This window comes from Amblyomma mixtum, chromosome 3 (assembly GCF_055824585.1).
Source record: "Amblyomma mixtum isolate Tamu chromosome 3, ASM5582458v1, whole genome shotgun sequence".
Lineage (NCBI taxonomy): Eukaryota > Metazoa > Arthropoda > Arachnida > Ixodida > Ixodidae > Amblyomma > Amblyomma mixtum.
In genome coordinates, this window is record NC_143014.1 from 363,192,688 (window position 1) to 363,213,828 (window position 21,141).

Sequence of the window (21,141 nt, forward strand, 5' to 3'; positions counted from 1 at the left end):
TACCGCAAAAATTTTTGATGTACCTTGCGTAGAACCAGAGATAATGGCAATAAAAATGCCCACCAGCCTTTTACCTCTCAACTCGCACACCAGAGTGAACCATATAAAAATAAAGATTACAGGCCGGGACCATCCTCCGCCCACAAACACGTCATCGACGAGATCGGTTTGTTTACTTCCGGTTGACGCGCTTTTATCGCTCGCTCGCTTTCCCGCTGTCTGCTGCCTTCACCTTCCTCTTGCTACCGTCGCTGCGGGTTCTCTCGAACTGTGGATCCCGAGCTGAAGGAACGAATTTTGCGGATGAGTGCTGAAATGGGATTTCAGCCTGATAAGGACACGCCGTTCCGAAATCCGGCGCTGAATCCTGACGACGACGACAGAGACTCGTCGGCGGGCTCGCCGGACTCTCCCGACGACAGCGACGGCGAAGGCGCTCAGTGGTAAGTAGCAGCAGTACATTTTCATAAATAAAAAAAGGAAAACGATACGAAAAGGTACTGCTTGGAGAGGCCTATCCCCCGTCGTCAGGCTTAAAAATGTGATAGGTAGGAAAAGCACAGGTAGGAGCGATAGCGAGAGAGGATAACGAATCGGTAATAAGTGCTACAAATCGTACAACAGTGTATGTATGTACATACATGATGGCTAGCGTAAATGCTTGCCTTCCCGAGAGATGTCGCAAATGACTGAGAACCAATCGAATGTGCATTTCCGTTAGCATTATTTCCCGCTGTCACTCCTCCTATTGCATATTCCGCTGATTTTCTTGACGCAGGTGCAGTTGCGGCTCCTGCCCAGAAATGAACTCACCAGTCGAGCGAGTCTGTTGCCGCGACGTGCCAGCCATCGTCGCAATGAACGCCGAACGTTGCATCACCCACCACCCGGATTTCAAAAGCATTTCCTGTCTGCCGCAGGTGCTCCGGGTGGTATCCTGGGAGATGCGGGAAAACGCGGTCGACGTTGAAGGGGACGAAGAGGTACACAGGTAAGCCAGAAGTGTCTTGCGTCTGATATGCAGTAATGCTTCACCACAATCCGTGGCTTTTTCAGAGCATATCGGTACACCGCCTACCGAATGTTTACCCGGTGGATCTGGCGAACTCTTGGGAGGTGAAACCGGTTTGTGCTACCTGCGTGCGTCGTCACCCGCATCCGACGCGAGTTTCCTTCTGACAACTACGTTGGCTTTCAATACCCTGCCCTCTAAATGCAGGTAATGGTCTGATGATGGTGGTACGGTAAAGGTCGTACGTGCACAATTACGGACAACTGTATATTAAATCACATTTATTGCTTAGTGTTGCCATCTGCTTATGTTTGTCATCAACTTTTTGATACTGTTGGCAGGGCTTTAGCATGGCTTCAGCACAGCTTCAGGATAAAAACATGTGTGCAGGGCCAACAGACATGAGTGCATGCTCCTTTTATTTTTTAAAGCTTCCTAAATAAGGCCACTATGTGCACTAAGTAAAACGTGTGCTTGCTTAAATGACATTAAATCAGAACTTGAGTTTCAAGAATGAGCAGTCGGCAGCAGCAACTGTGTTGCCAGCTTTGTGAGTAGAAAAAAAATGTACTGCGATTGACAATTCATTCTTTTTATTGCATATGCACGCACTCGGTGTTTCCTTCTTTTTTCATCTCTCCCAACTCCCCCAGTGCCCTCATCCTTTGTGCATGAGGGTTTCTACAGCTTCTGTGCTACTAAGTTGTGAGTGGTCGCGAGTAACTAACTGACAGCTTGAACTTATACTTTTTAATGCGGGCTAAACGTATTCGCTGCCTAAACATGCCAACACAATGCTTTAAAGAGAGGTGACGTGAGCCAAGTCTGTGCTATGCAGCGCAACAGTCTGGTGGCGTCACAACGCCCGTATTTTGTTAGAGGTCGAGCTTAGCCTCATGTTTGACTGTGCAGCCCACATGAGCCAAAGTGGTTTCGAGCATGAATGTCAGCATGTCCTGTTTTGGAGGCGTATTGGTCTAGTGTTGGTTCTCATAAGGATCTTCAGCTGAAAGTGCGATTGTTCCTGCCTGCGGTGTGGGGGTGCTTAGCTAAGCTGTGGCCAGCGAGATCATAGTTGCGTTTCTCCTTAATAAGCATTGATTTGTCTGTAGTATATAGGACCTCTGAGGTGGGTGGCTGTCCAACACCCTGGCTGAGATCCACTTTTATGGTCTTTCCCACACACAATACTCATGCTCACCTATGCCCACAGTGGGTACCGGTCTGGCAGTTTTATCAGAGCTCTCTTTTTGTTTCATGCATGCATTCAAGGTCTTCTTTAGGACACTCATGATTATTTTCGGCCTCAGAACTTCATCCTTGGATGGAACTGCTGTTGTCGTTGTCCTCCCGTACAGATGCTGAACAGATGAGCCAAAGTCTTTATAGCGAGGTACATTACTGAGATGCAGAATTTCTTTTTGCACGTCGCTGCCGTACAATACACAGTGTTTGAGGACGTTCTTCACTGCCTGTATGGCTCCCTCTGTGAGGCCATTAGACCTAGGGCATAATGGACTGGACATTTGTTGCTGGAACAACCAGTCTTCCTGGAACTTTCAGAATTCATGTGCTATGAAGCAGGTTCCACCATCCGACTCTACGACTCTTGGTATGCCATAGGTCGCAAACCAAGGCTTCATTTTTGGAATCGCTTGTGCTGCAGTTGCGTTCTTGGGTTCGCCAAAGTCTATGCACCCCGAATAGCTATCCATAATTACAATGTTGGGTTTGCGTTTGCAGTCAACTAGGTCTACGGGCACCTGTTCCCAAGGCAGCTTTGGAGCGTTTCAGCGGAAGTGATTCTTTGGGTGGCTGTCTTTGTGATGTTTCGCGCACCTTGCACCTTTCAATGAGATCTGTAGTGTTTTTTACATGACTGGCCAGTGCGTCATCTGTCTTGCTCATCTAAGACTGCTGTTTATGCCTAAATGATCATTGCATATGGTTTTCTGCACTCTACCTTTCCATGTCTCAGGTATGACTATATGGTCGCCTTGAAAGAGCAGACCTTCTTAAGTTGACACTTTGTCATGTCTGGTGGTGAAGATTTTGTGTCCTTCTGTCAGTCGTGTTGTTCTTGGCCAACCATATTGCACTGCTCATACTGTGCTTCGCAGTGCTTTTTCCCGTTTCATCTCTGACGAGTTCATCGAAGGCATCTTCACCCACTGGTAGTATTGCGAGGACTTCCATGCCCACGACGATCATATCTTCTGCACTTTCACTTCATGTGCACTCACGGCTTAGCAGGTGAGCATTGTGTAGGTCTTTTCTTCTCTTGGTACACAATCATTGGAGCATAATGTTTTATATCAAAGGGATTCCTCTTGGTGGTGCTGCTCACAAGGGTTTCTCTCTGATGGTTTCTAGCGAATGATGATCAGTCTCAATGATCAGCGTACAGCCATATAAATGTAGGAGTGAAACTTCTTGCAACCCTACTTGATTGCGAGGGCCTGTTTGATCTGTGGGGGATTGACCTGCGAAGCACTTGGTACTGTAGCTGATGCATGTGCAAGTTCTTTCAATTCTGCATGAGCACTGCTCCCATTGTTCTTGACTTTGCATCGACTAACAGAATCAGTTCACCATTGATGTCATAGTACTTAATTGCCTTGAATTTGCATGTTTTTGGACAGCGGGCATTGTTGTGTCGGGAACTAGTTTATTACACAACAAGGAACTCAGTACCAAACTTTGAAACCATGCCTCCTGGCACAAGATGCTTTGAGCTACGAACACGCACACATGTGTGTCCACTGTTGCCAGCACGCAACATTTCCTCCCTTGCAAATTTTTCACTAGTCCAATTTCTGTGCCGCTCATTGCACTCTCACTGGACGGGCCATGGCAGGATTAAGGAGGCTCACAGGGACTGCTACATGGGGGACATCAAGCTTGTCTTCGAGTGCACTGGCACACTGATCACGTTGAGGTGGTGCATGCAGGTCTGTGTCGTCATCTAGAACACGAGCAGGTGATATCTGAGTGTCTGGGCAGGTCTGTATATTGGGTCAGAATTCAGCTTCCGAGTTCAGAATCGTTTGTCTTCAGTGTAGCCTTTCCATAGTTGATCGATGTGACGTCTCCAGGTAGTTCCTCCAACTTCCAGTTCATATGAAAGAGGTCCTGTTCTGTTTATGACGATTACGGACACCCAGTTACTTGTGCCCCTATAGGTGTGCACAGAAACTTCTTCCCCTTCTGAAAAAAGCGGTCTGACACCTGTATTGGTAGTTGCTTTGTTTATGTCTGCATGCTCATTCCTCATCCCTTGCTGCTGCTATGCCGCACTTTCTACACAAATGGCAAAATTGAAAGCCATGATTGTCAGGTCACGCTCCGCGAAGAGCCACTGCTCGTCGCATAGGCCAGACACGAGCCTCTCACGGAGCATCACGTCTAATGGTAACAACTTAAGTGAAGTGTGGTTTATGGGGACGTGTGCAGCGCTGGCAATGAAGACTCGGCCACATGTAATTGGGAAAACAGCGGGGCGAAAGGCACTTCTCAAAGCAACCAGTTCTCAGTGCGAGTGTCAGCTGGCCGCCTCCAGAGCTTTGTCGTCGTTGGCATCGGCACTTGGCTGTCATCTTAATTCCATAAGGTTCATCACAGTAGTTGTAGCAGCCATAGTTATCGACTTAGTCCCTGCTGCACTTGACGCTTGCAAAACCCCAAGTTACAGCTCAAAGCCAACTTTTGTAACGCAGTCACGTATTCACCAACAGATTGAAACGTGACTGCAAACCTTGGACTGGCGAGGCTCAAAGTGTGCCTGAGGCATCTGTATGACGTTGGCGTATTTCACTTGGTCTGGCGTTTTTGGCTGCAGAAGTGCGCAAACCAAATCGCAAGTCAGGGCTGCACATAACGTAAGAAGCTGCGCACATTGCTTGACTGGGCCAGTCGCATTGTTTGCTTTGAACAGAAACTTGAGACGGCCGTACCATGCCGTCCATGAAGCACCAGATGAACTGCTGAACTCCATCCACCCCAAGAAGTCAGTCAGATTGCCATGCTCTCATTCGTTGTGCTGCTGTGTAGTTTGTCCGCAGAATCGAACCATCCTCGTCAGCAAAATTTTAACTCAGAGTTGTCGGCTCCGGGAAGATGTGCGAGATGTTGACTTCAATGCACCTGGCATTTACTGTTTCATTCGAACAGCATGGATGCTTGCACTCTCAGCTTCTTCTTCACTCTCCACTGATGGTAGTATCCATATGGATTTTGGGCTTGAAGAGAAGTGGATGTGTAGCTGGGCACAAAAGACAGAACTGTGAGCTTGAAGAGAGGTGGATGTGTAGCTGGGCACAAAAGACAGAACTGTGAGACCAGCAATACTGCACTTATGTTGTGAAAGGGATGTCCAGGCCAGGGTGTCGAACCGGCATTTTTTCGGGTTCGGTTCGGGTTCGGGTTCACGCCTTTCGGGTTCAGTTCCAGGTTCGGCTCCAGAGGGCCATTCCGTTCCGGTTCGAACCGGTTCGGACCGTCTCGAACCGGTTCAAACGGGTTCAGAACAAAAAAAAAATATAACGCCGAGGGGTTTTAGTCAACCTTGCTAAGCGTTTTCCTTTTTCTTGCACATCACGGTACAAAATAAAAAATCCAAAGATTTGTTTACAAGAACATAAAACTGGGATAGTTGGTAAGGGTTCATGAAAAAGGACGAAAAGAAGTCTGGAGACTACACAGACGCTGACTAACAACTGTTATTACATTCTCGGAAACGTATAGGAAGGCGCAGGACACCGTGAACAATCCAAAAAACAGAAGAGCAAAGATTAAAAAAAAACATACTGTGCATGCACATCATAGTCGAGTCATGACATCTTTTTCAACGAAATTGGAAGACTATATTCTATAGTAGACGGCGCTCCCCTATCTCCTGGAGCTCACACAGTTGCCAAGAAAGCCTGGCTCCTTATCAATGAAATTGAAGTATGGTTGAGCAACACGCTCATCTTCTTCCTTCCTGATCATAAAGGCCTCGACCATCTCCCTACAAATTCGATCAGGGTGATTAAACAGGAGACTTGTCTTTCTAATTGGGGAAGCAATGAGCAATTGTTCGAACATCACAGATGGGTGAAAAAAGTAGCGGTGTCGTACAACTTGGCTTTGCATTGCAGCGAGTGAAACGATTGCTTCCCCCAGTAGATAAGACAAGTGTCCTGTTTAATAACCCCGTTTGCATTTGTAGGGAGTTGGTTGAGGCCAATGGGATCTGGAAGGAAGCCGATGAGTGTGTTGCTTCACCATCTATCAATTTGGTAGGTAAGGAGTCAGGCTTTCTTGGTGTTGTGTGAAGTCCAGGATATAGGGGAGTGCCGTCTGCTGTGGAAAATACTAATCGAATTTCGTTAAAGAGACGTCAGGATGTGATGTGCATGCGCCACATGGTTTTTAAGTTTTAACCTTTGTTCTGCTTTTGGGGCTGTTTCCTGTGTCCTGCGCGTTTATATACTTTTCCCAGAATAAAATAACCAGTTGTTAGTCTGCGCTCGTGTCGTCTCCCGTCTTCCTTTTGTCGTGTTTACTGCGTTACTTGAGCATGAAAAAATTGTTTAATGTGAGATGTTCTCACTTTACCTATTTTATTTATTGTCCGCAGCAAAAAGACGAATTTACGGCAAGAGCCGCAAAATGAAATGAACTCGAAATTAATGGAAATGGGCTATGTATATACGCTATAATCCACCTTATGAGGTGTAGGACGAAAAGCCGATGGACTTTGCATCTACAAGACCCTCCTGTTGGGAGACCCCGTAGCGCGAGTAATAGGTTTGAAGCTTTAGTTAGTTGGTACTGTCTCGTACGCAGTGTACTTACGGGGCACCAGAATTTCCGCCGCACGTGCCCTCTACGTTCCCGCGCACTACTGAGAAACGAAACTGTCATGTGTTGGCACGTATACATATACAGGCAGATACCTTTCCGTCACCCCGAAACCGACTTGCCAGTCCCCCCCTCCTTTACTACATAGTAAGAATATGTCGGAGAATCCCTCCACCGCCCATCCCCCACCCAACGAGAGCCTCGAGGGAGCACTGGCTCTCCCTAACATGCAGAACTTACCAAACATATTTTATTTAAATCACCTATTCGACATCGCCTTTGTGACTCACGTTATATATCCCAAGCCCCTATAGCTCAGTAGCTTCAAAAACTCAGCTAATCGTGGCTTCTCACTATAGTAAAGTAAGAAATTTGTTTGTGATATAATGTTTAGGACTTTTACTGGGGCGCTATGAAAGGCAATCTTTTCGTCAACAGAATTTTTTGCGCCCTTGATAGAGTGATAAAGAGTGGTTAATCTGGCGTGCACCATTTGTCCGCCAACTTGTTTCAGGCATTTATTTTCAAAACTACAAACAGCCCCTTTCTGACAGCTGTGCTTAATAGGTGACTAAGGGCTCGCCTGTCTTTTCTGGACATGCTCGCGAGTGCTGATTCATTCGGTTTTCCCACTCTTCGCTTTTACTTACCTGTACGGCCTCTCCACAAGGCAGATGACAAATGTTGCGATCGGGCATTACTTCCTCTACCCATACATATACAGCCTTACCTAGACTTTCTTGATACTGGTGTATTAAAGCAAAGTCAGCGGATGTACAGTGGAGCCCACTTTAATGGCCGCAGATATAACGAACGCTCGCTTATTGCGAGCGGGTGTGGTGCTACTATGAAAATATGCATAAGGGCAACGGAAATTCGTCGCACATACAGCGAGCAACTCTGGCCACACCACTCGGTTATAGCGAACGAGGTGGCGTGGTGCACTACCCTGAGGTTGTAGAGGTCGTCCTTCCGTTAAGCACGCAAATGAAATAGCGCCCCTCAACCTTCACGACGCCGCCCCGGAAAGAACATGTCAACCCAGAAATGGAATTAAAAGGCGGCACTGCTGTGCGCAGCGCTAACCGTTAAGTCCGGCGTCCGGTAGCACTGTAAACGCTAAAAACGGCACGGTTCGAATAGTAAGTACTATTGAAATAGTAAGTAACCGCCGGCCAAACCCGCGTCGATGGCCAACGAGGGCAATCATTGCCTACGTGTTCGCCGGCTCGGCAAAGCATCCCGAATGGAAGAAGCGCGGTGCGCGTGAGAAAGGGGCATCGTCAAAAGCGAAGCTACTGACCATGGTCGCGGATCAACTCACAACAGCGATTAGATAATTCTGAAATCCTTGCTGGACATGCTAGTCGCGTGGTATGCATATGCATAGCATGTGCGGGCGGAGGCAAGGAGTTATGGTGGCACGCCTTATGCCGAGATCGCTGAAATCGACGCGGTCAAGCAAGGCATGAGGAGGGTCAGAGAGGTTCCAAATATTCCATGCAACAACCATAAAAAAAGCCTACAAGATAGCCGAATAGCTTAAAGCATCTGTAAACAAAGTTTTCTGTTGCGCCGCCATTAGTACGAATCCCGCTCGGAGTCAGAGGTTAGACTATGCATACTCTTTTAGTTATTCATTTTACTGCGTTAGCAGTATAGCCTGCTTTCCCAAAAATAACTTCGCTGCGTGCGTGCAGCCTCCATCCTTGATTCACACTCCGGTGGACGTACATCAGAGCATTCACTGGTAAAAATGCCCCTTCAAAAACTCAACCATCTCTCCATCCCTCATCACCCACCTGTACCCGATATAGCCGAGGCAGATTGTTGCGAAGGCTCAACGTATTCAGTCGCCCAAGCGTTCTACGCAAAAAATGCCAAAAAAGCATGAGCCTGTCGTGTCAAACACTATGAACGGCAATTATGACTGCGAGAAGTAGATATAAGTCGCCAGACAGAGAATTCAAGATCGAGCAGTGCGAGAACAGCGGATGGAGCCGCGCGCTGGCGACTGGCAGCAATTCTTTCTTAGAAGCAGAACGATTTCAGCGAATCGGCATAACGAAATCACTTCATCGTAGTTACATTTCATCGCAGCAGCATCTTTCTGGGCGGAATAACTATCGCATGCCAGCGAGCGCATGTATTTCCGCATTGTCCTTTTGTGTAATCGGTATTTATTTTTTTTTCTTCTTAGTACATCTCCACCGTTGCCAAGAACCCGCCTTTCGTTGCTTATTTCTGTCGTGTGCAAACAAGAACATGCGAATTCTAAAGGAAAAAGAAGCTGCACCAATTTATACATCCTTCTTTTGGTAATACTAGTAGTAGTATCTCTGGTTTGACGTGTCGAGTAGACATTGGGGCTACATGACAGACGGTGTAGTGGAGGGCTCCAGATTAACGGAGACCAGCTGGGGATTTTCGACGTCACGCTGGTTTTTATATTTTTGGAATCAGCAGCCGAGCTCCACAGCCATTGAGCCATTTTTTTTTTCTTTATTGCCCTTCAGACCCATCGTGAGGGGTTCTATTTAGAACTTGCTGTCTCAGACAATGAGCGCCCACAAAAGTAAATGTTGCACTACCCACTGCGGTTTCTCAGTGGTTAGGGCGCTCGGTGTACCCGGGCTCGAACTCGCCTCCGCCGACCACGTTTTGTTGGAGGCGAAACGCAAAAGGCACCGTGGGCTGCGCGATGTCAGTGCACGTTAAAGGGCAACTGCGCCACTTTTTGAGAATTTCGCGATACTCAAGGATTCAAATCTATATAGGCTGTAGGTAACGCATGCTAAGTTTTTTGCACTACCATTTTAAAAAGTGACGTAATCGACGATTAAATATTGCACTTCTCCTCAAAGCAACAGTGGAGTGCGGCGAAGTTCAATGTGATGTCACGGAAGGTATGATTTCAAATTACTGCTGCCGTCAGCCACGCCCTGCCGTGCCTCGTTGGACGCTGCCAAACAACGTTCGGCGGGCTTTGACTTCGGTGGCGTTGGTTTTTTTTCTTTCAAAGGCGTTTATGCGTTGGAAATGTACGGATACTTTCGATGACGTCATTATGCCGCCCCCCCCCCCCCCCTTAGCGTTGTGTGCTGCGGAGAAGCTTGAAGGCCGACGCAATTTTAATTGATTACGACACCGTTTCAAGTGCTAGGCCAAAAGGACTTCGCATACTCTACATGGAAGTTTCACAAATTGACCCTTTTAATCTCGTCGATGTCTAAAACCTATGCAGTTGCCCTTTAAGGATTCGCAGCTGGTAGAAATTATTCCGGAGCTCACCCCTACTGCGCCTGTTTCTCTTTTTTCTTCCATCCCTACCTTCCTCCCTCTTACGACGCGGTTCAGGTGTCCATCAAGAAGTGAGACAGACTGCGCCATTTCCTTTTCTCAAAAACCACCATAACAACATAGTTGGGTCCTCGCGCTAATATTTCGTCTATTTGTGGGAAATGACGCAAAGAAAAGGAAGGCATTCTCAATCGGTACTAAAATGTCTATAGACACCCAGTTTAATTGCGTGTTTTCTCCTTTCAAATGACGCCATAGATATTAGAATGCATGGATCACCGTGTGGTATTCGGCTACTGCCGCTAAATAATTTAGAAAAGAATTTATTCTTCCATGCTGTTTCGGTTTCATCAACCGAATGATGGCTGTTACGTGAGTTCAACATTAGGTCACGTGAGGCACGGGAAAACTAATACAAACGCTGATGCGTTGTTTTCACTCACTGTACCACTTAAATCAGCCGGCTTCAAGACCTATCATTACAACGAACGACGTATCAGCAGTTATATTGCTGTGTTATAGCCCCTCACGTGACCAAATTTCCACTACACGTCACACCCATCGTTATGTTGGTGAAACCGAAACAGGGTCAAGAAGAAATTAAAATATAAATTGTTTATTATGTGTTGGTGAACACCACGCGGTGCTCTATGTACCCCAATGCCTAACGCATTGTTTGAAAGAAGAAAGCACGCAAGCAAAAGTTTGGTGGCTATAGTACTTTATTGATTGGTTTATGGTTTATGGGGTTTAACGTCCCAAAGCGACTAAGGCTTTGAGAGACGCCTCAGTGGAGGGCTCCGGAAATTTCGACCACCTGGGGTTCTTTAACGAGCACTGACATCGCACAGTACACGGGCCTCTAGAATTTCTCCTCCAAAGAAATTCCACCGCCGCGGCCGGGATCGAACCCGCGTCTTTCGGGTCAGCAGCCGAGCACCATAACCACTGAGCCACCGCGGCGGCAGTAGTACTTTATTGAGTTAGAGCAGTCCTAACAATTTGATTAAAGATTTACGCAAATATGTAAAAGGGGAGGAATACTAACTCAAGATTTCACATAAACCTGACGTACAGTACGGTTCATTGTTAAAGGGAACATGCGATCGCGTGTGCTCTGCGCTTCAGGAAGCCCTGCCGCCTGGATGCGGCGAGAATAGGCGGCATCAGGCGCATGCGCGGAGTCACCAGCCGTCATGCTTACTGCGCATGCGTCTTGTGCCGACAATTCCCACAAGTTCTCGGCGGTAGCGCTACGCGAAGCGCGGAGGCCACGCAATCGCATGTTCCCTTCAACAGTGGACCGTACTCTACAAGTGTTTAGAATTGGCGGTAGTACAATACAGAAGCGTCAATTAGGCTTCTTCCCAGGCACCACATCTCCTGTAAGTTTGCTGTCGCATATACTGGGTACAATTTTCTCACTTCCCAGCGCTGAGAGCTACGGGTGGGTAAATCTATGCGATAGATCATCTCATTTTGTCGGAAAACAAGACGCATGCCGCGATGCAAAAAAAAGTGGGGCCGAACCGGGTCCCGAACCGGTTCGGAACGGTTCCTTTGAATCGTTCCGGTTCGGGTTCAGTTCCAAGATGGCGAAAAAATTATGGGTTCGGTTCGGTTCCGGTTCCGGGGGAAAATTCGGGTTCGGTTCCGGTTTCGGGTTCGGGTTCAGTTCCGGTTCGACACCCTGGTCCAGGCGCACTGCAGGCAGAGACGTGTCTGAGGGCAAAAGCTTTGCGTTCGTTGAGCCTATAAGGAAATCCGTAGAAGGCTTTGCAGAGCAATTCAGTACACAAGTGGTCATGACAGTGGGCTGGTTAGATGGGCGGATGAGATTAGGAAGTTTGCGGGGATACGGTGGCCGCAGCTGGTATACAGGACAGGGTTAATTGGAGAGACATGGGCGAGGCCTTTGTCCTGCAGTGGGCGTAGTCAGGCCGATGTTCATGACAATGAAGAGTGTAGCTTCCACTCTTGGTGGGTATGTTGCAACAGAGGGCCGGTTCAGCGTTGCCTGGGATGTGCGGATGTGGACGGTAGGGCAGGCAGTGGGAGCGGTGGCAGAGTGGGTTTGGAGAACCGGGAGTGTCGGGCAGAAATGAGCTGTTGCTTTGTTGGCCGTTCATGGTGGCTGGTCATGTGGTGCAGGTTTTGTGGTGCATTCTTGATGAAGCTTTCTTTGTACGTTGAATGCTCGCACTGTTCTACCACATCCTTCAGTAGGGTGTTCACGTAGACTGCAGGTAAAAGCAGCAAAGTGGGAACCATTCAAGTACACAACAGCAGTATTAGATATGTTTATGCAAGTTGGCCTAATCGTCATCAAGTTGCTAGATAAATAAAACATGCATTCGCATTAAAGGGACACTGAGGCGGTTTTCGAATCAGCTAATTTTTTAGGATCTTGAAGTAGTGTCATTGCTGATCACGTCTGTGCAATTATTTTTTTTATGTTGGGTAAAACAGTGGCGCAATCCACAATTAAAAACGCGATGTTTAAATCTCCCACGTCCTGCGCGAGCGCTGGAGAGAACAGCGGAGAGGGAAACCTCGTCCATGTCGGCCAACGTGACGTCACGTTGAGGAGTCGGGGTACTTCGGCGCACCCGAGCGAGCTTTCAGCGCGCGTTGTTTCTCGTGCTGCATGCGTTGTTCCTTGTACTGCATGTGTTGTGACGAACAAAGCGTGTCAGCCGACCTTGAAAATCAGATTCAACACGAGGTACTAGTATGCGTTCGTGTCCACGAACAACTACGGCCACAACTGTGTCGTCTTCCACTGTTTTCCGCAAGATCATAAGCTCGCAGCGCAAGCGCTCGCTGCTGCGGCGATGAATTCAAGCCAACCAAAGCAAGCCTACTCTGTTCGAAGCACTTTCGTAAGAGCGGCTACATGCAGAGCTTGTACCTAATGTGATCTCTGGAGATTTCTGTCGAAAAGGCGCGGCTGAACTATGACACAGTTCCTTCCATCTTCTGGCGCATGAGAGGCGTGTCACAATTCCCAAGAAGCGCCTCTTCTAAAAGCAGACACATGCTCATTTAGCCCCTGCATAAACCTTATACAGGCTCAAGCATGTGTCTCTCTCCTCAGCTTAGGTGCGGCCACACCACCTGGGGCGTGCTAAGCAAGGCTCGGTTAGTGCTTTTATACTCGGTTCGACCTGTCCAAGCAAGCAAGCAAGCAAGCAAGCAAGCAAGCAAGCAAGCAAGCAAGCAAGCAAGCAAGCAAGCAAGCAAGCAAGCAAGCAAGCAAGCAAGCAAGCAAGCAAGCAAGCAAGCAAGCAAGCAAGCAAGCAAGCAAGCAAGCAAGCAAGCAAGCAAGCAAGCAAGCAAGCAAGCAAGCAAGCAAGCAAGCAAGCAAGCAAGCAAGCAAGCAAGCAAGCAAGCAAGCAAGCAAGCAAGCAAGCAAGCAAGCAAGCAAGCAAGCAAGCAAGCAAGCAAGCAAGCAAGCAAGCAAGCAAGCAAGCAAGCAAGCAAGCAAGCAAGCAAGCAAGCAAGCAAGCAAGCAAGCAAGCAAGCAAGCAAGCAAGCAAGCAAGCAAGCAAGCAAGCAAGCAAGCAAGCAAGCAAGCAAGCAAGCAAGCAAGCAAGCAAGCAAGCAAGCAAGCAAGCAAGCAAGCAAGCAAGCAAGCAAGCAAGCAAGCAAGCAAGCAAGCAAGCAAGCAAGCAAGCAAGCAAGCAAGCAAGCAAGCAAGCAAGCAAGCAAGCAAGCAAGCAAGCAAGCAAGCAAGCAAGCAAGCAAGCAAGCAAGCAAGCAAGCAAGCAAGCAAGCAAGCAAGCAAGCAAGCAAGCAAGCAAGCAAGCAAGCAAGCAAGCAAGCAAGCAAGCAAGCAAGCAAGCAAGCAAGCAAGCAAGCAAGCAAGCAAGCAAGCAAGCAAGCAAGCAAGCAAGCAAGCAAGCAAGCAAGCAAGCAAGCAAGCAAGCAAGCAAGCAAGCAAGCAAGCAAGCAAGCAAGCAAGCAAGCAAGCAAGCAAGCAAGCAAGCAAGCAAGCAAGCAAGCAAGCAAGCAAGCAAGCAAGCAAGCAAGCAAGCAAGCAAGCAAGCAAGCAAGCAAGCAAGCAAGCAAGCAAGCAAGCAAGCAAGCAAGCAAGCAAGCAAGCAAGCAAGCAAGCAAGCAAGCAAGCAAGCAAGCAAGCAAGCAAGCAAGCAAGCAAGCAAGCAAGCAAGCAAGCAAGCAAGCAAGCAAGCAAGCAAGCAAGCAAGCAAGCAAGCAAGCAAGCAAGCAAGCAAGCAAGCAAGCAAGCAAGCAAGCAAGCAAGCAAGCAAGCAAGCAAGCAAGCAAGCAAGCAAGCAAGCAAGCAAGCAAGCAAGCAAGCAAGCAAGCAAGCAAGCAAGCAATGAAAAGCACAATAAATCAAAGCAAGCAAGCATCGAAGCTCTTCATATGCGGCATCTCGTTTAATCCTAGCTAAGCGATTAAAATGAAAGCGTTCTACGTTTTGATTTCGGATGCAAATTTAAGAGAGAACTGAATGCCAACCAAGTTTTTGCCAAAAAATGCATGTTTCGCAACCGTTTTTTTTCATCAAGTTGTGGCAGCGGGCGAGTTGCAGCTAGCTTGGCTTTTAAACACACATGTAGTTGGCCACTACTTCACTGAACCTAAACTGCAAATCTAGGAAGGGCGAACGTTTCCGAGGCAGCGATTAATATTTTCTGGCATCTGCTGAACGTGCCACGAGTGAAGCAGCAGCCTTGTGCGCGTATTCGGCTTGGTTTCCAGCGCACAATGATTGCGTCACTAACCTGTGGTCACATGCCTCGCAGCGCTTCGCCCCTGCGCTTCGCTCATTTTGGTTTGGTTTATTGGGGTTTAACGTCCCAAAGCAACTGAGGCTATGAGGGACGCCGTAGTGAAGGGCTCCGGAAATTTCGACCACCTGGGGTTCTTTAACGTGCACTGACATCGCACAGCACACGGGCCTCTAGAATTTCGCCTTCATCGAAATTCAGCCGCCGCGACCGGGATCGAACCCGCGTCTTTCGGGCCAGCAGCCGAGTGCCGTAGCCACTGAGCCACCGCGGCGGGGCACTTCGCTCATTTTGACATCATCTTTGTGCTGCTTCATCGTTTCCTTGAAATACTTTCTTGCCCCAACCTACAACGCCGGGTACTGAGAAGAGGATTTTTTGTACACAGCACTTTGGGCCTTTTCTTTAGGATGACGCTCTTTCGGGCGAGCCAGAAGGCGTCCGGTGGTGGTAATTGACTTGAGTATTGTTCGCACCCCTTTCTTTCCGAGAACACGAGCCGAGGTTGTGCTGGCACCCTTTGCGCATGGTCTGCATACGCGTCTTTCACGCTGGCGTATGCTTGTGCTAGGCATAGAATTTTTTGCTTGTGTCTTTTTCGCTTTCAGGTGATATGTGGAGTGAACAAACTGTAGCATCCTTTTCTTTGGAGGTCAGTAAAAAAATAGTCGCCATATTCGCTTTTACAAAAAAACGGAAAGATGCGATCTGTACTCAACGCAGCGCCGGATCCGCATCGGCAGCTTCTCCAGTCCTCAAAGTGACGTCACGACCTCTCTTGACCAATCACGGGCGGCGGCGCGCCGCACGGCGTGCCCCGCGGCACAGGCCGCATATTTCTGCTAAAAAAAGGCAATTCCCGCTTGTTTTTCCTTTATTTGGATGCGATATTCAAGTATACAGCATGAAAAACTATAGGACGACGGTGCCAGCCTGATTTTCAAAAAAAACTGCTTCAGTCTCCCTTTAACCCAAACGATAGTGAGTCCTCTCATATTGTTGCAAATCTGTAAGGCCTTGTTATAAGGGAATAAATTTTAAATAAATGCTTTTATAACAGTCATTCCATGCAAAATGTTCCAGATCCCGAAAGCGACCACCTCTGATTATGTTTTTAAAAAAATTGGACTTGTTGCTGATCGCGCACATGGTATATCAAGAAAATATTCTTCTTGGAAAAATTTTTTTGCACACTTCAGCATTATTTACAGTTTCCAAAAAAAAGCAAAAGTTGGTCGGAGTAAATATTGTAAAATCAAATGCAAAACAAGGTGCAATGCTAAATCTTAATTTTAGAATATCTCACTTGTGGTGTTCCTTCATCTGACTTCATTAATGAAGCCATGCAAGAATTTTCTACGCTTCCTTGGTTCAGTAAAAAAGGCAAAAATGGTGGCGTTCTATCACTTTTTTACATAAGCAATGTTACTGCCTCAGTCACAATCATTTTGCTTTAGGTTTTCCTGTTGCTGTAGTATACGGTGTAAATAATTGAAGCTTGTTAAACGCAATGGTTTTAATGAAAATTGCTCCCGAAGTTCACAAATGTAACGTATTTAGTTACTGAGATTCATACCTAAATTAAGAATTAAGGCCCTCCAAATACAAAAGCGCGAGGCTGCTCAAATACACACACACTTGGTTGCTGATAATGTACAAATTTTCATTAAAGTAAATTCTGTCTCAGGGGTGAAAAAAAATTAATGAAATCCACAAGGAGTCTCCTCAGTACATCTTGCTAAACTGCCTTCTTCAGTGCAGAACATGCACTTGCCACCATTTTTCTGGAATATGGTTTTCTGTGCAGTGAATGGCATTAAATTTTCCAATCTCATGGCTTTATGTTGGTGCTCCGGCAACCACATTTTACGACAATACATTTGTGTGATGAAAGTTAACCATGACTGCCTTGAGGCAGTTGTATTGACTAGAGAGGTTTCAGAAGCAAGACATTGTGCACCATGCTGAGTTGTCGTTCTCTAAGTACAGCAGATCAAGAAATTTTGAGGTACGCAAGAACATGACTCATTGGAACTCTGCGCCAATCATCACATATCTTTTTCAGAGTGAACTGCACTAACGTCATGCTACATCAACGGTTAATGTCCACATTACATTATTGGTGGCCGTATTTGGCATCTAGGACATTTCACGTGGAATGACCAAGCAATGATGTTACTGGTGTGTTGAGTCGTGCATTGTTTGCTTACCGTGTGTTGGCTCCTCTTTTAGCGGAGTGACAGTGAAGTGGCCCCTTCTCGCTTTCGAGGTTGTCACCTTCCAGCGCTGCTCACCGTCCGCCGTCTCCACTTGCCCCCTGATGGTGTTCTCGTTGAAGAGCATCACAGCCAGCTGGGTCCTGAGTCAAGAGAAGTGATAAAGACATGTGCTTGCATGCCGCGTTCTTTTTTTTTTAAGCAGCACAAAAAATGACGCGGGATATAGAAGTGGACAGAGACAGCTCTAAATTTTTTCTAGGAAAGCAAGCATCAATTTTCATACAATACTCGAGCTTGCGCACCTGCGCATTGTCATCCTAGACACACTTGTCAATGCTGAAAACACTGAAAACTAAGGTGCTGGACGACAGTGGAGAACCGAACGTTCCAGATGATATAGGAGTGGTAGACGTCATTCCATCCGAGGGAGATGAGCACGTATGTGCACTCAGAGAGGCTGATGAGGAAGAACGCAGTTTGGAGGACGCTAGTAAAGGCGCTAAAGACAGGCCTGATCTAGGTAGCACATGCGAATCGGCTGACAATCGGAGCGGTATTTTCAGACAGCAGGAACCTAGGCTACGGAAGCAGCCTGTGCTTTCGAAGAACCAGCTAGCGAAACAGTATTGCAATCGAAAAATGAAAGGCAAGGATAAGAAAGAAAGCTGCAACCGGAAGGAAAGTAAGAGCCAGTTCCGAAAATTGAGCTATCACCACAAGGTGATAGACAAACAGTGCTGCCGCCGGAAGGACAGGAAAGGCAAGCGCAAGAAAGAGAGCTGTCACCGAAAGGCGATGAAAGGCAGGCATAAGAAACAGTGGCGCCGCCGAAAAGAGAGAAAGGGCAAGCAAGCGAGAAGTAGTTGCCGCCGTAGGAAGCATAAGCTTCACCGGCACATTGACAGCAGCAACGTCAGTAACGTTGTTAGCCTTGAAGCTAGTGTCACAATCGGAGCTAGAGAAATGTGCGAGGCATCACTATCGCGTAAAGGAAAGAGAATATGTGTGTCGAGGCATATAGATCTGAGCAGTCGGATAAACTGCAAAAATAAATCATACAAGAATTCACGCGGGAAAGAGTATCGAGGGAGCAAACCGAGATTCAAGAGAGCGCTGCCCGGGAGGAGAAAAATTATGAAGCGCGACAAGGGAGAATCTTGCCGCCATCACAAAGAGAGCAAGATGCGCAAAGGCGCGTACTCTCATGAAGTCTGTCGCTTTCCGCTGCAGTCACGGGAGAAACCGCGCTCCCACAGAAAGCGGCACGCGCGCGCAAGGAAAACGCGTGTACGGCTCAAAAAGTGCAAGATTGTACGAGGTCGCAGTGCCAGGGGCAAGAAAATTGGCAAGAAACCGTCTAAGCGCTCGGCCAAGCTTAGGTATCGCGATGGAAAGCCGCGAGTGGAAATAACGCCATTTACTAGGCGCAAATTCAAAAGGCCTGGTAGATGCGGACCTCGCATCGACCGAAAAGGACGGGTGCGCGAGAAATCGAGGACTCGTGGATCTCACTTGCCACCACGAACAAAGAGAAAGAACGGTCCCTCCGGAAACGTTGCGCACTTGCTATGGGACGTCGCGACTGGCGCGCGAAGCGCAAAGAAAGGGACAAGTCGCTAGTAAGAGAAAACAAATCATTCTCATACTGTACCGCCCGTAGAAACTAGAAAGACAAGTAAAGAGAGAAAGAAAAGCGCGTCTACAGCGAAAGAGGCAGAGACATTAGCTACCGCCGTAGTACAGAGAGAAAAGCGCAGCTACGGCGAAAGAGGCAGAGTCATTAGCTTCCGCGGTGGCGGGTGTCGTTTAACCGAGTTAAACGCTGACGTAGACGCACTAAGCCGTGTGTTCTAAGCAAGGCTGCCTTCGCCTCCTCGTGACCTACATTTTGTCTCTTCGCGAACAGCTGTTAAGGTCGCTCGTAGATCGGGAAAAAAATTATGTCCTCATTTGTGGCCTCAGCCGAGTGTTTTCCTGGCCGAGTGATCTCAAGAGAGCAAATTTATTTTGCATTCATTTCATTCCGTGTTACATGTTTGACAGTTTGTTTGAGTTATTACTTTACTGTTCTTGTATCCCACATGTGTCTTGTAGAAGAGGGAGCGAAAAGGGGACTGAACTATTGCCAGCGGAGTTTTTATGACCTTTAAGTCTGGCGTTTTGACGGGTGACGGAGGGCACTTGCTCGTGTTGGGTGTTGCCTGTTGTCGGTCGGTTCTTGGCAACATGCAGAACGATCAACGACCGATGCTGAGAAGCGAGCTCTTCTGAAGAACCGAGCGAAGCTGATCCAGTCACCTGGGCGACAAAGCTGCGGAGAAGTGATCCTGTCCTGAAGAGCGGGACCTGTTCACGGAAAGCAGCCTGGAGCTACCTGCGGTTGAACATCGGACGAGAACTTGGAGGAGCCTGGCGTACGAGCGCGCCCCGCATCCGAGCCACGCGGAAGTAGCTCGTCTTCGTGGCGCATTGTCTGGCGGCGGTGGTGCTGTAGTGCCGGCGCCCACATTTCGCTGGCTGGCCTCTCTGGAAACCAGCGCTGCGCGTTCGCCGTCGCTCAAAGCAGGCCCAGAATCTCTCGGACATGTCGCGGCTTGCAGCGTGAATCATCCGCCTCGCCGGCGCCGACGCGGACCCTTCCTCCTCCCCTCCTCACCGTCGGTGTGAACTCCTACGGCGCTTCGCCGGCCGTCGCTTCTCGACCATTGTTGTAATCAGAATGGTGGCCAGTGCCGTGACCTGATTGGAGGATTTGAACTGCTGGCTGCCGCAACGGACACCGGTGGCTTTAAAAACGGAGCCGCGCTGAGCCCGAGCAGCAGACGGGCAGCAGAAGAGCCATCACGCCGGAGCTACGCTCGCCGCCGGGGCCGCCTTCCTTCTTTGTGCTAGCCCGTGGTGCTCTTGTCCCTTGTATCATGTAAAAGCCCTAGTACATACTGTACATAAGAGTCCTTTGACTCACCGTCGCCTCGACCGTTTCCTGGCTCGGACACCCAGTCCCAACAGTGGTGGCAGTGGTGGGATGCCAAAACCAAACACTACCTAGTGTGGCGTGAGAGCCTCTGTCACATTTGGCAGCTTCCTCGGCTACGGAGGCCTTCACAGTTTAATATTCGGTACACCTAGCTAGGACGTGGTCATTAACTGAGCTGGAACCGAGAGCAGTGAACTATACATTTTATGCTTCCGAACTAGTCCCCAGTGATACACACAACCCCCCCCCCCCCAAACGCAACGGGTTCACCCTGGGAAGACCAGCCACTCATCACTTGTACATAAGACACTTTATTACTACAAATGAAGGGTGTCTAGAAGGGCGCCAGTGGAAAAAAAAACACAAACGTATTCACGGAGCGCAGTTGATGGCGGTGCCGGGAGAATTTCAGCCGGGCGACTCTACCATCTACCGGACACTGCCAGATTAGTTTCGTTACATCCATCAACATGCAACATGCTGCAAACAAGACGGCATTCGCAAACCTGTAAGTTGCACGTCAGAACTGCCCAACAGCGGTGCGCTTTTCTAAAAGCTCAAGAACACATTCCTGTAGCCCTGAAAAGAAAATTCATGTGCTGTACCGCCGTCAGCACACTTAAGAGGAACGCTCGATTGCGTGTCCTGCAATAATATTACAGCCTCTGAGCGCCGGGCGCTGAGTCCAACACCACGCTGCACGGTATGTTTGCGGAGGCTGGAGACAGCTCGTGCCCTGCGTACACTTTAATTTTGTCTCAGACGCAGCGGCCGACGCCCAGCGGCACTAATGTCAGTGAAAGACAATCGCTCGAGCGTTCGTGTTTAGCGTGCTCACGGCGGTAGTACATACACAGAGGCTGAATGAAGGAGGTTTCAATATCACTCAACGCTCTACGTGTACATTAAAGGAACTGGCAAAACACGGGTAGCTACAGCTACCGCAAAGTAGAAATTACAAAAGTACTCAGACAATAATAAAGGTGTTCTTACCTGTCATCTGAAGGATTTCTGCGTCGTAATAGCCGCCCT

At 48.2% G+C, this 21,141-nt stretch overlaps 1 protein-coding gene across 4 annotated transcripts; it reads left to right on the forward strand.

The window, feature by feature from the left end:
- The first annotated feature begins 225 nt into the window (after window positions 1-225).
- On the forward strand, window positions 226-20,349 carry LOC149356611 (uncharacterized). Of its 4 annotated transcripts, none has more exons than XR_016291659.1 (4): window positions 226-443; window positions 779-991; window positions 1,057-1,219; window positions 17,146-20,349. XR_016291659.1 is itself a non-coding variant. In XM_089584204.1 (4 exons), exons 1-4 carry the CDS (start codon window positions 304-306, stop codon window positions 17,288-17,290), a joined length of 519 nt encoding a protein of 172 aa, XP_089440330.1. In that variant the 5' UTR covers window positions 226-303; the 3' UTR covers window positions 17,291-20,349. The 4 variants fall into 4 exon arrangements, 2 of the variants coding, with proteins under 2 accessions (XP_089440330.1, XP_089440331.1); XR_016291660.1 differs by lacking the exon at window positions 17,146-20,349 and adding an exon at window positions 13,254-13,353; XM_089584204.1 differs by having other exon boundaries at window positions 921-991.
- The last annotated feature ends 792 nt before the right edge of the window (window positions 20,350-21,141 follow it).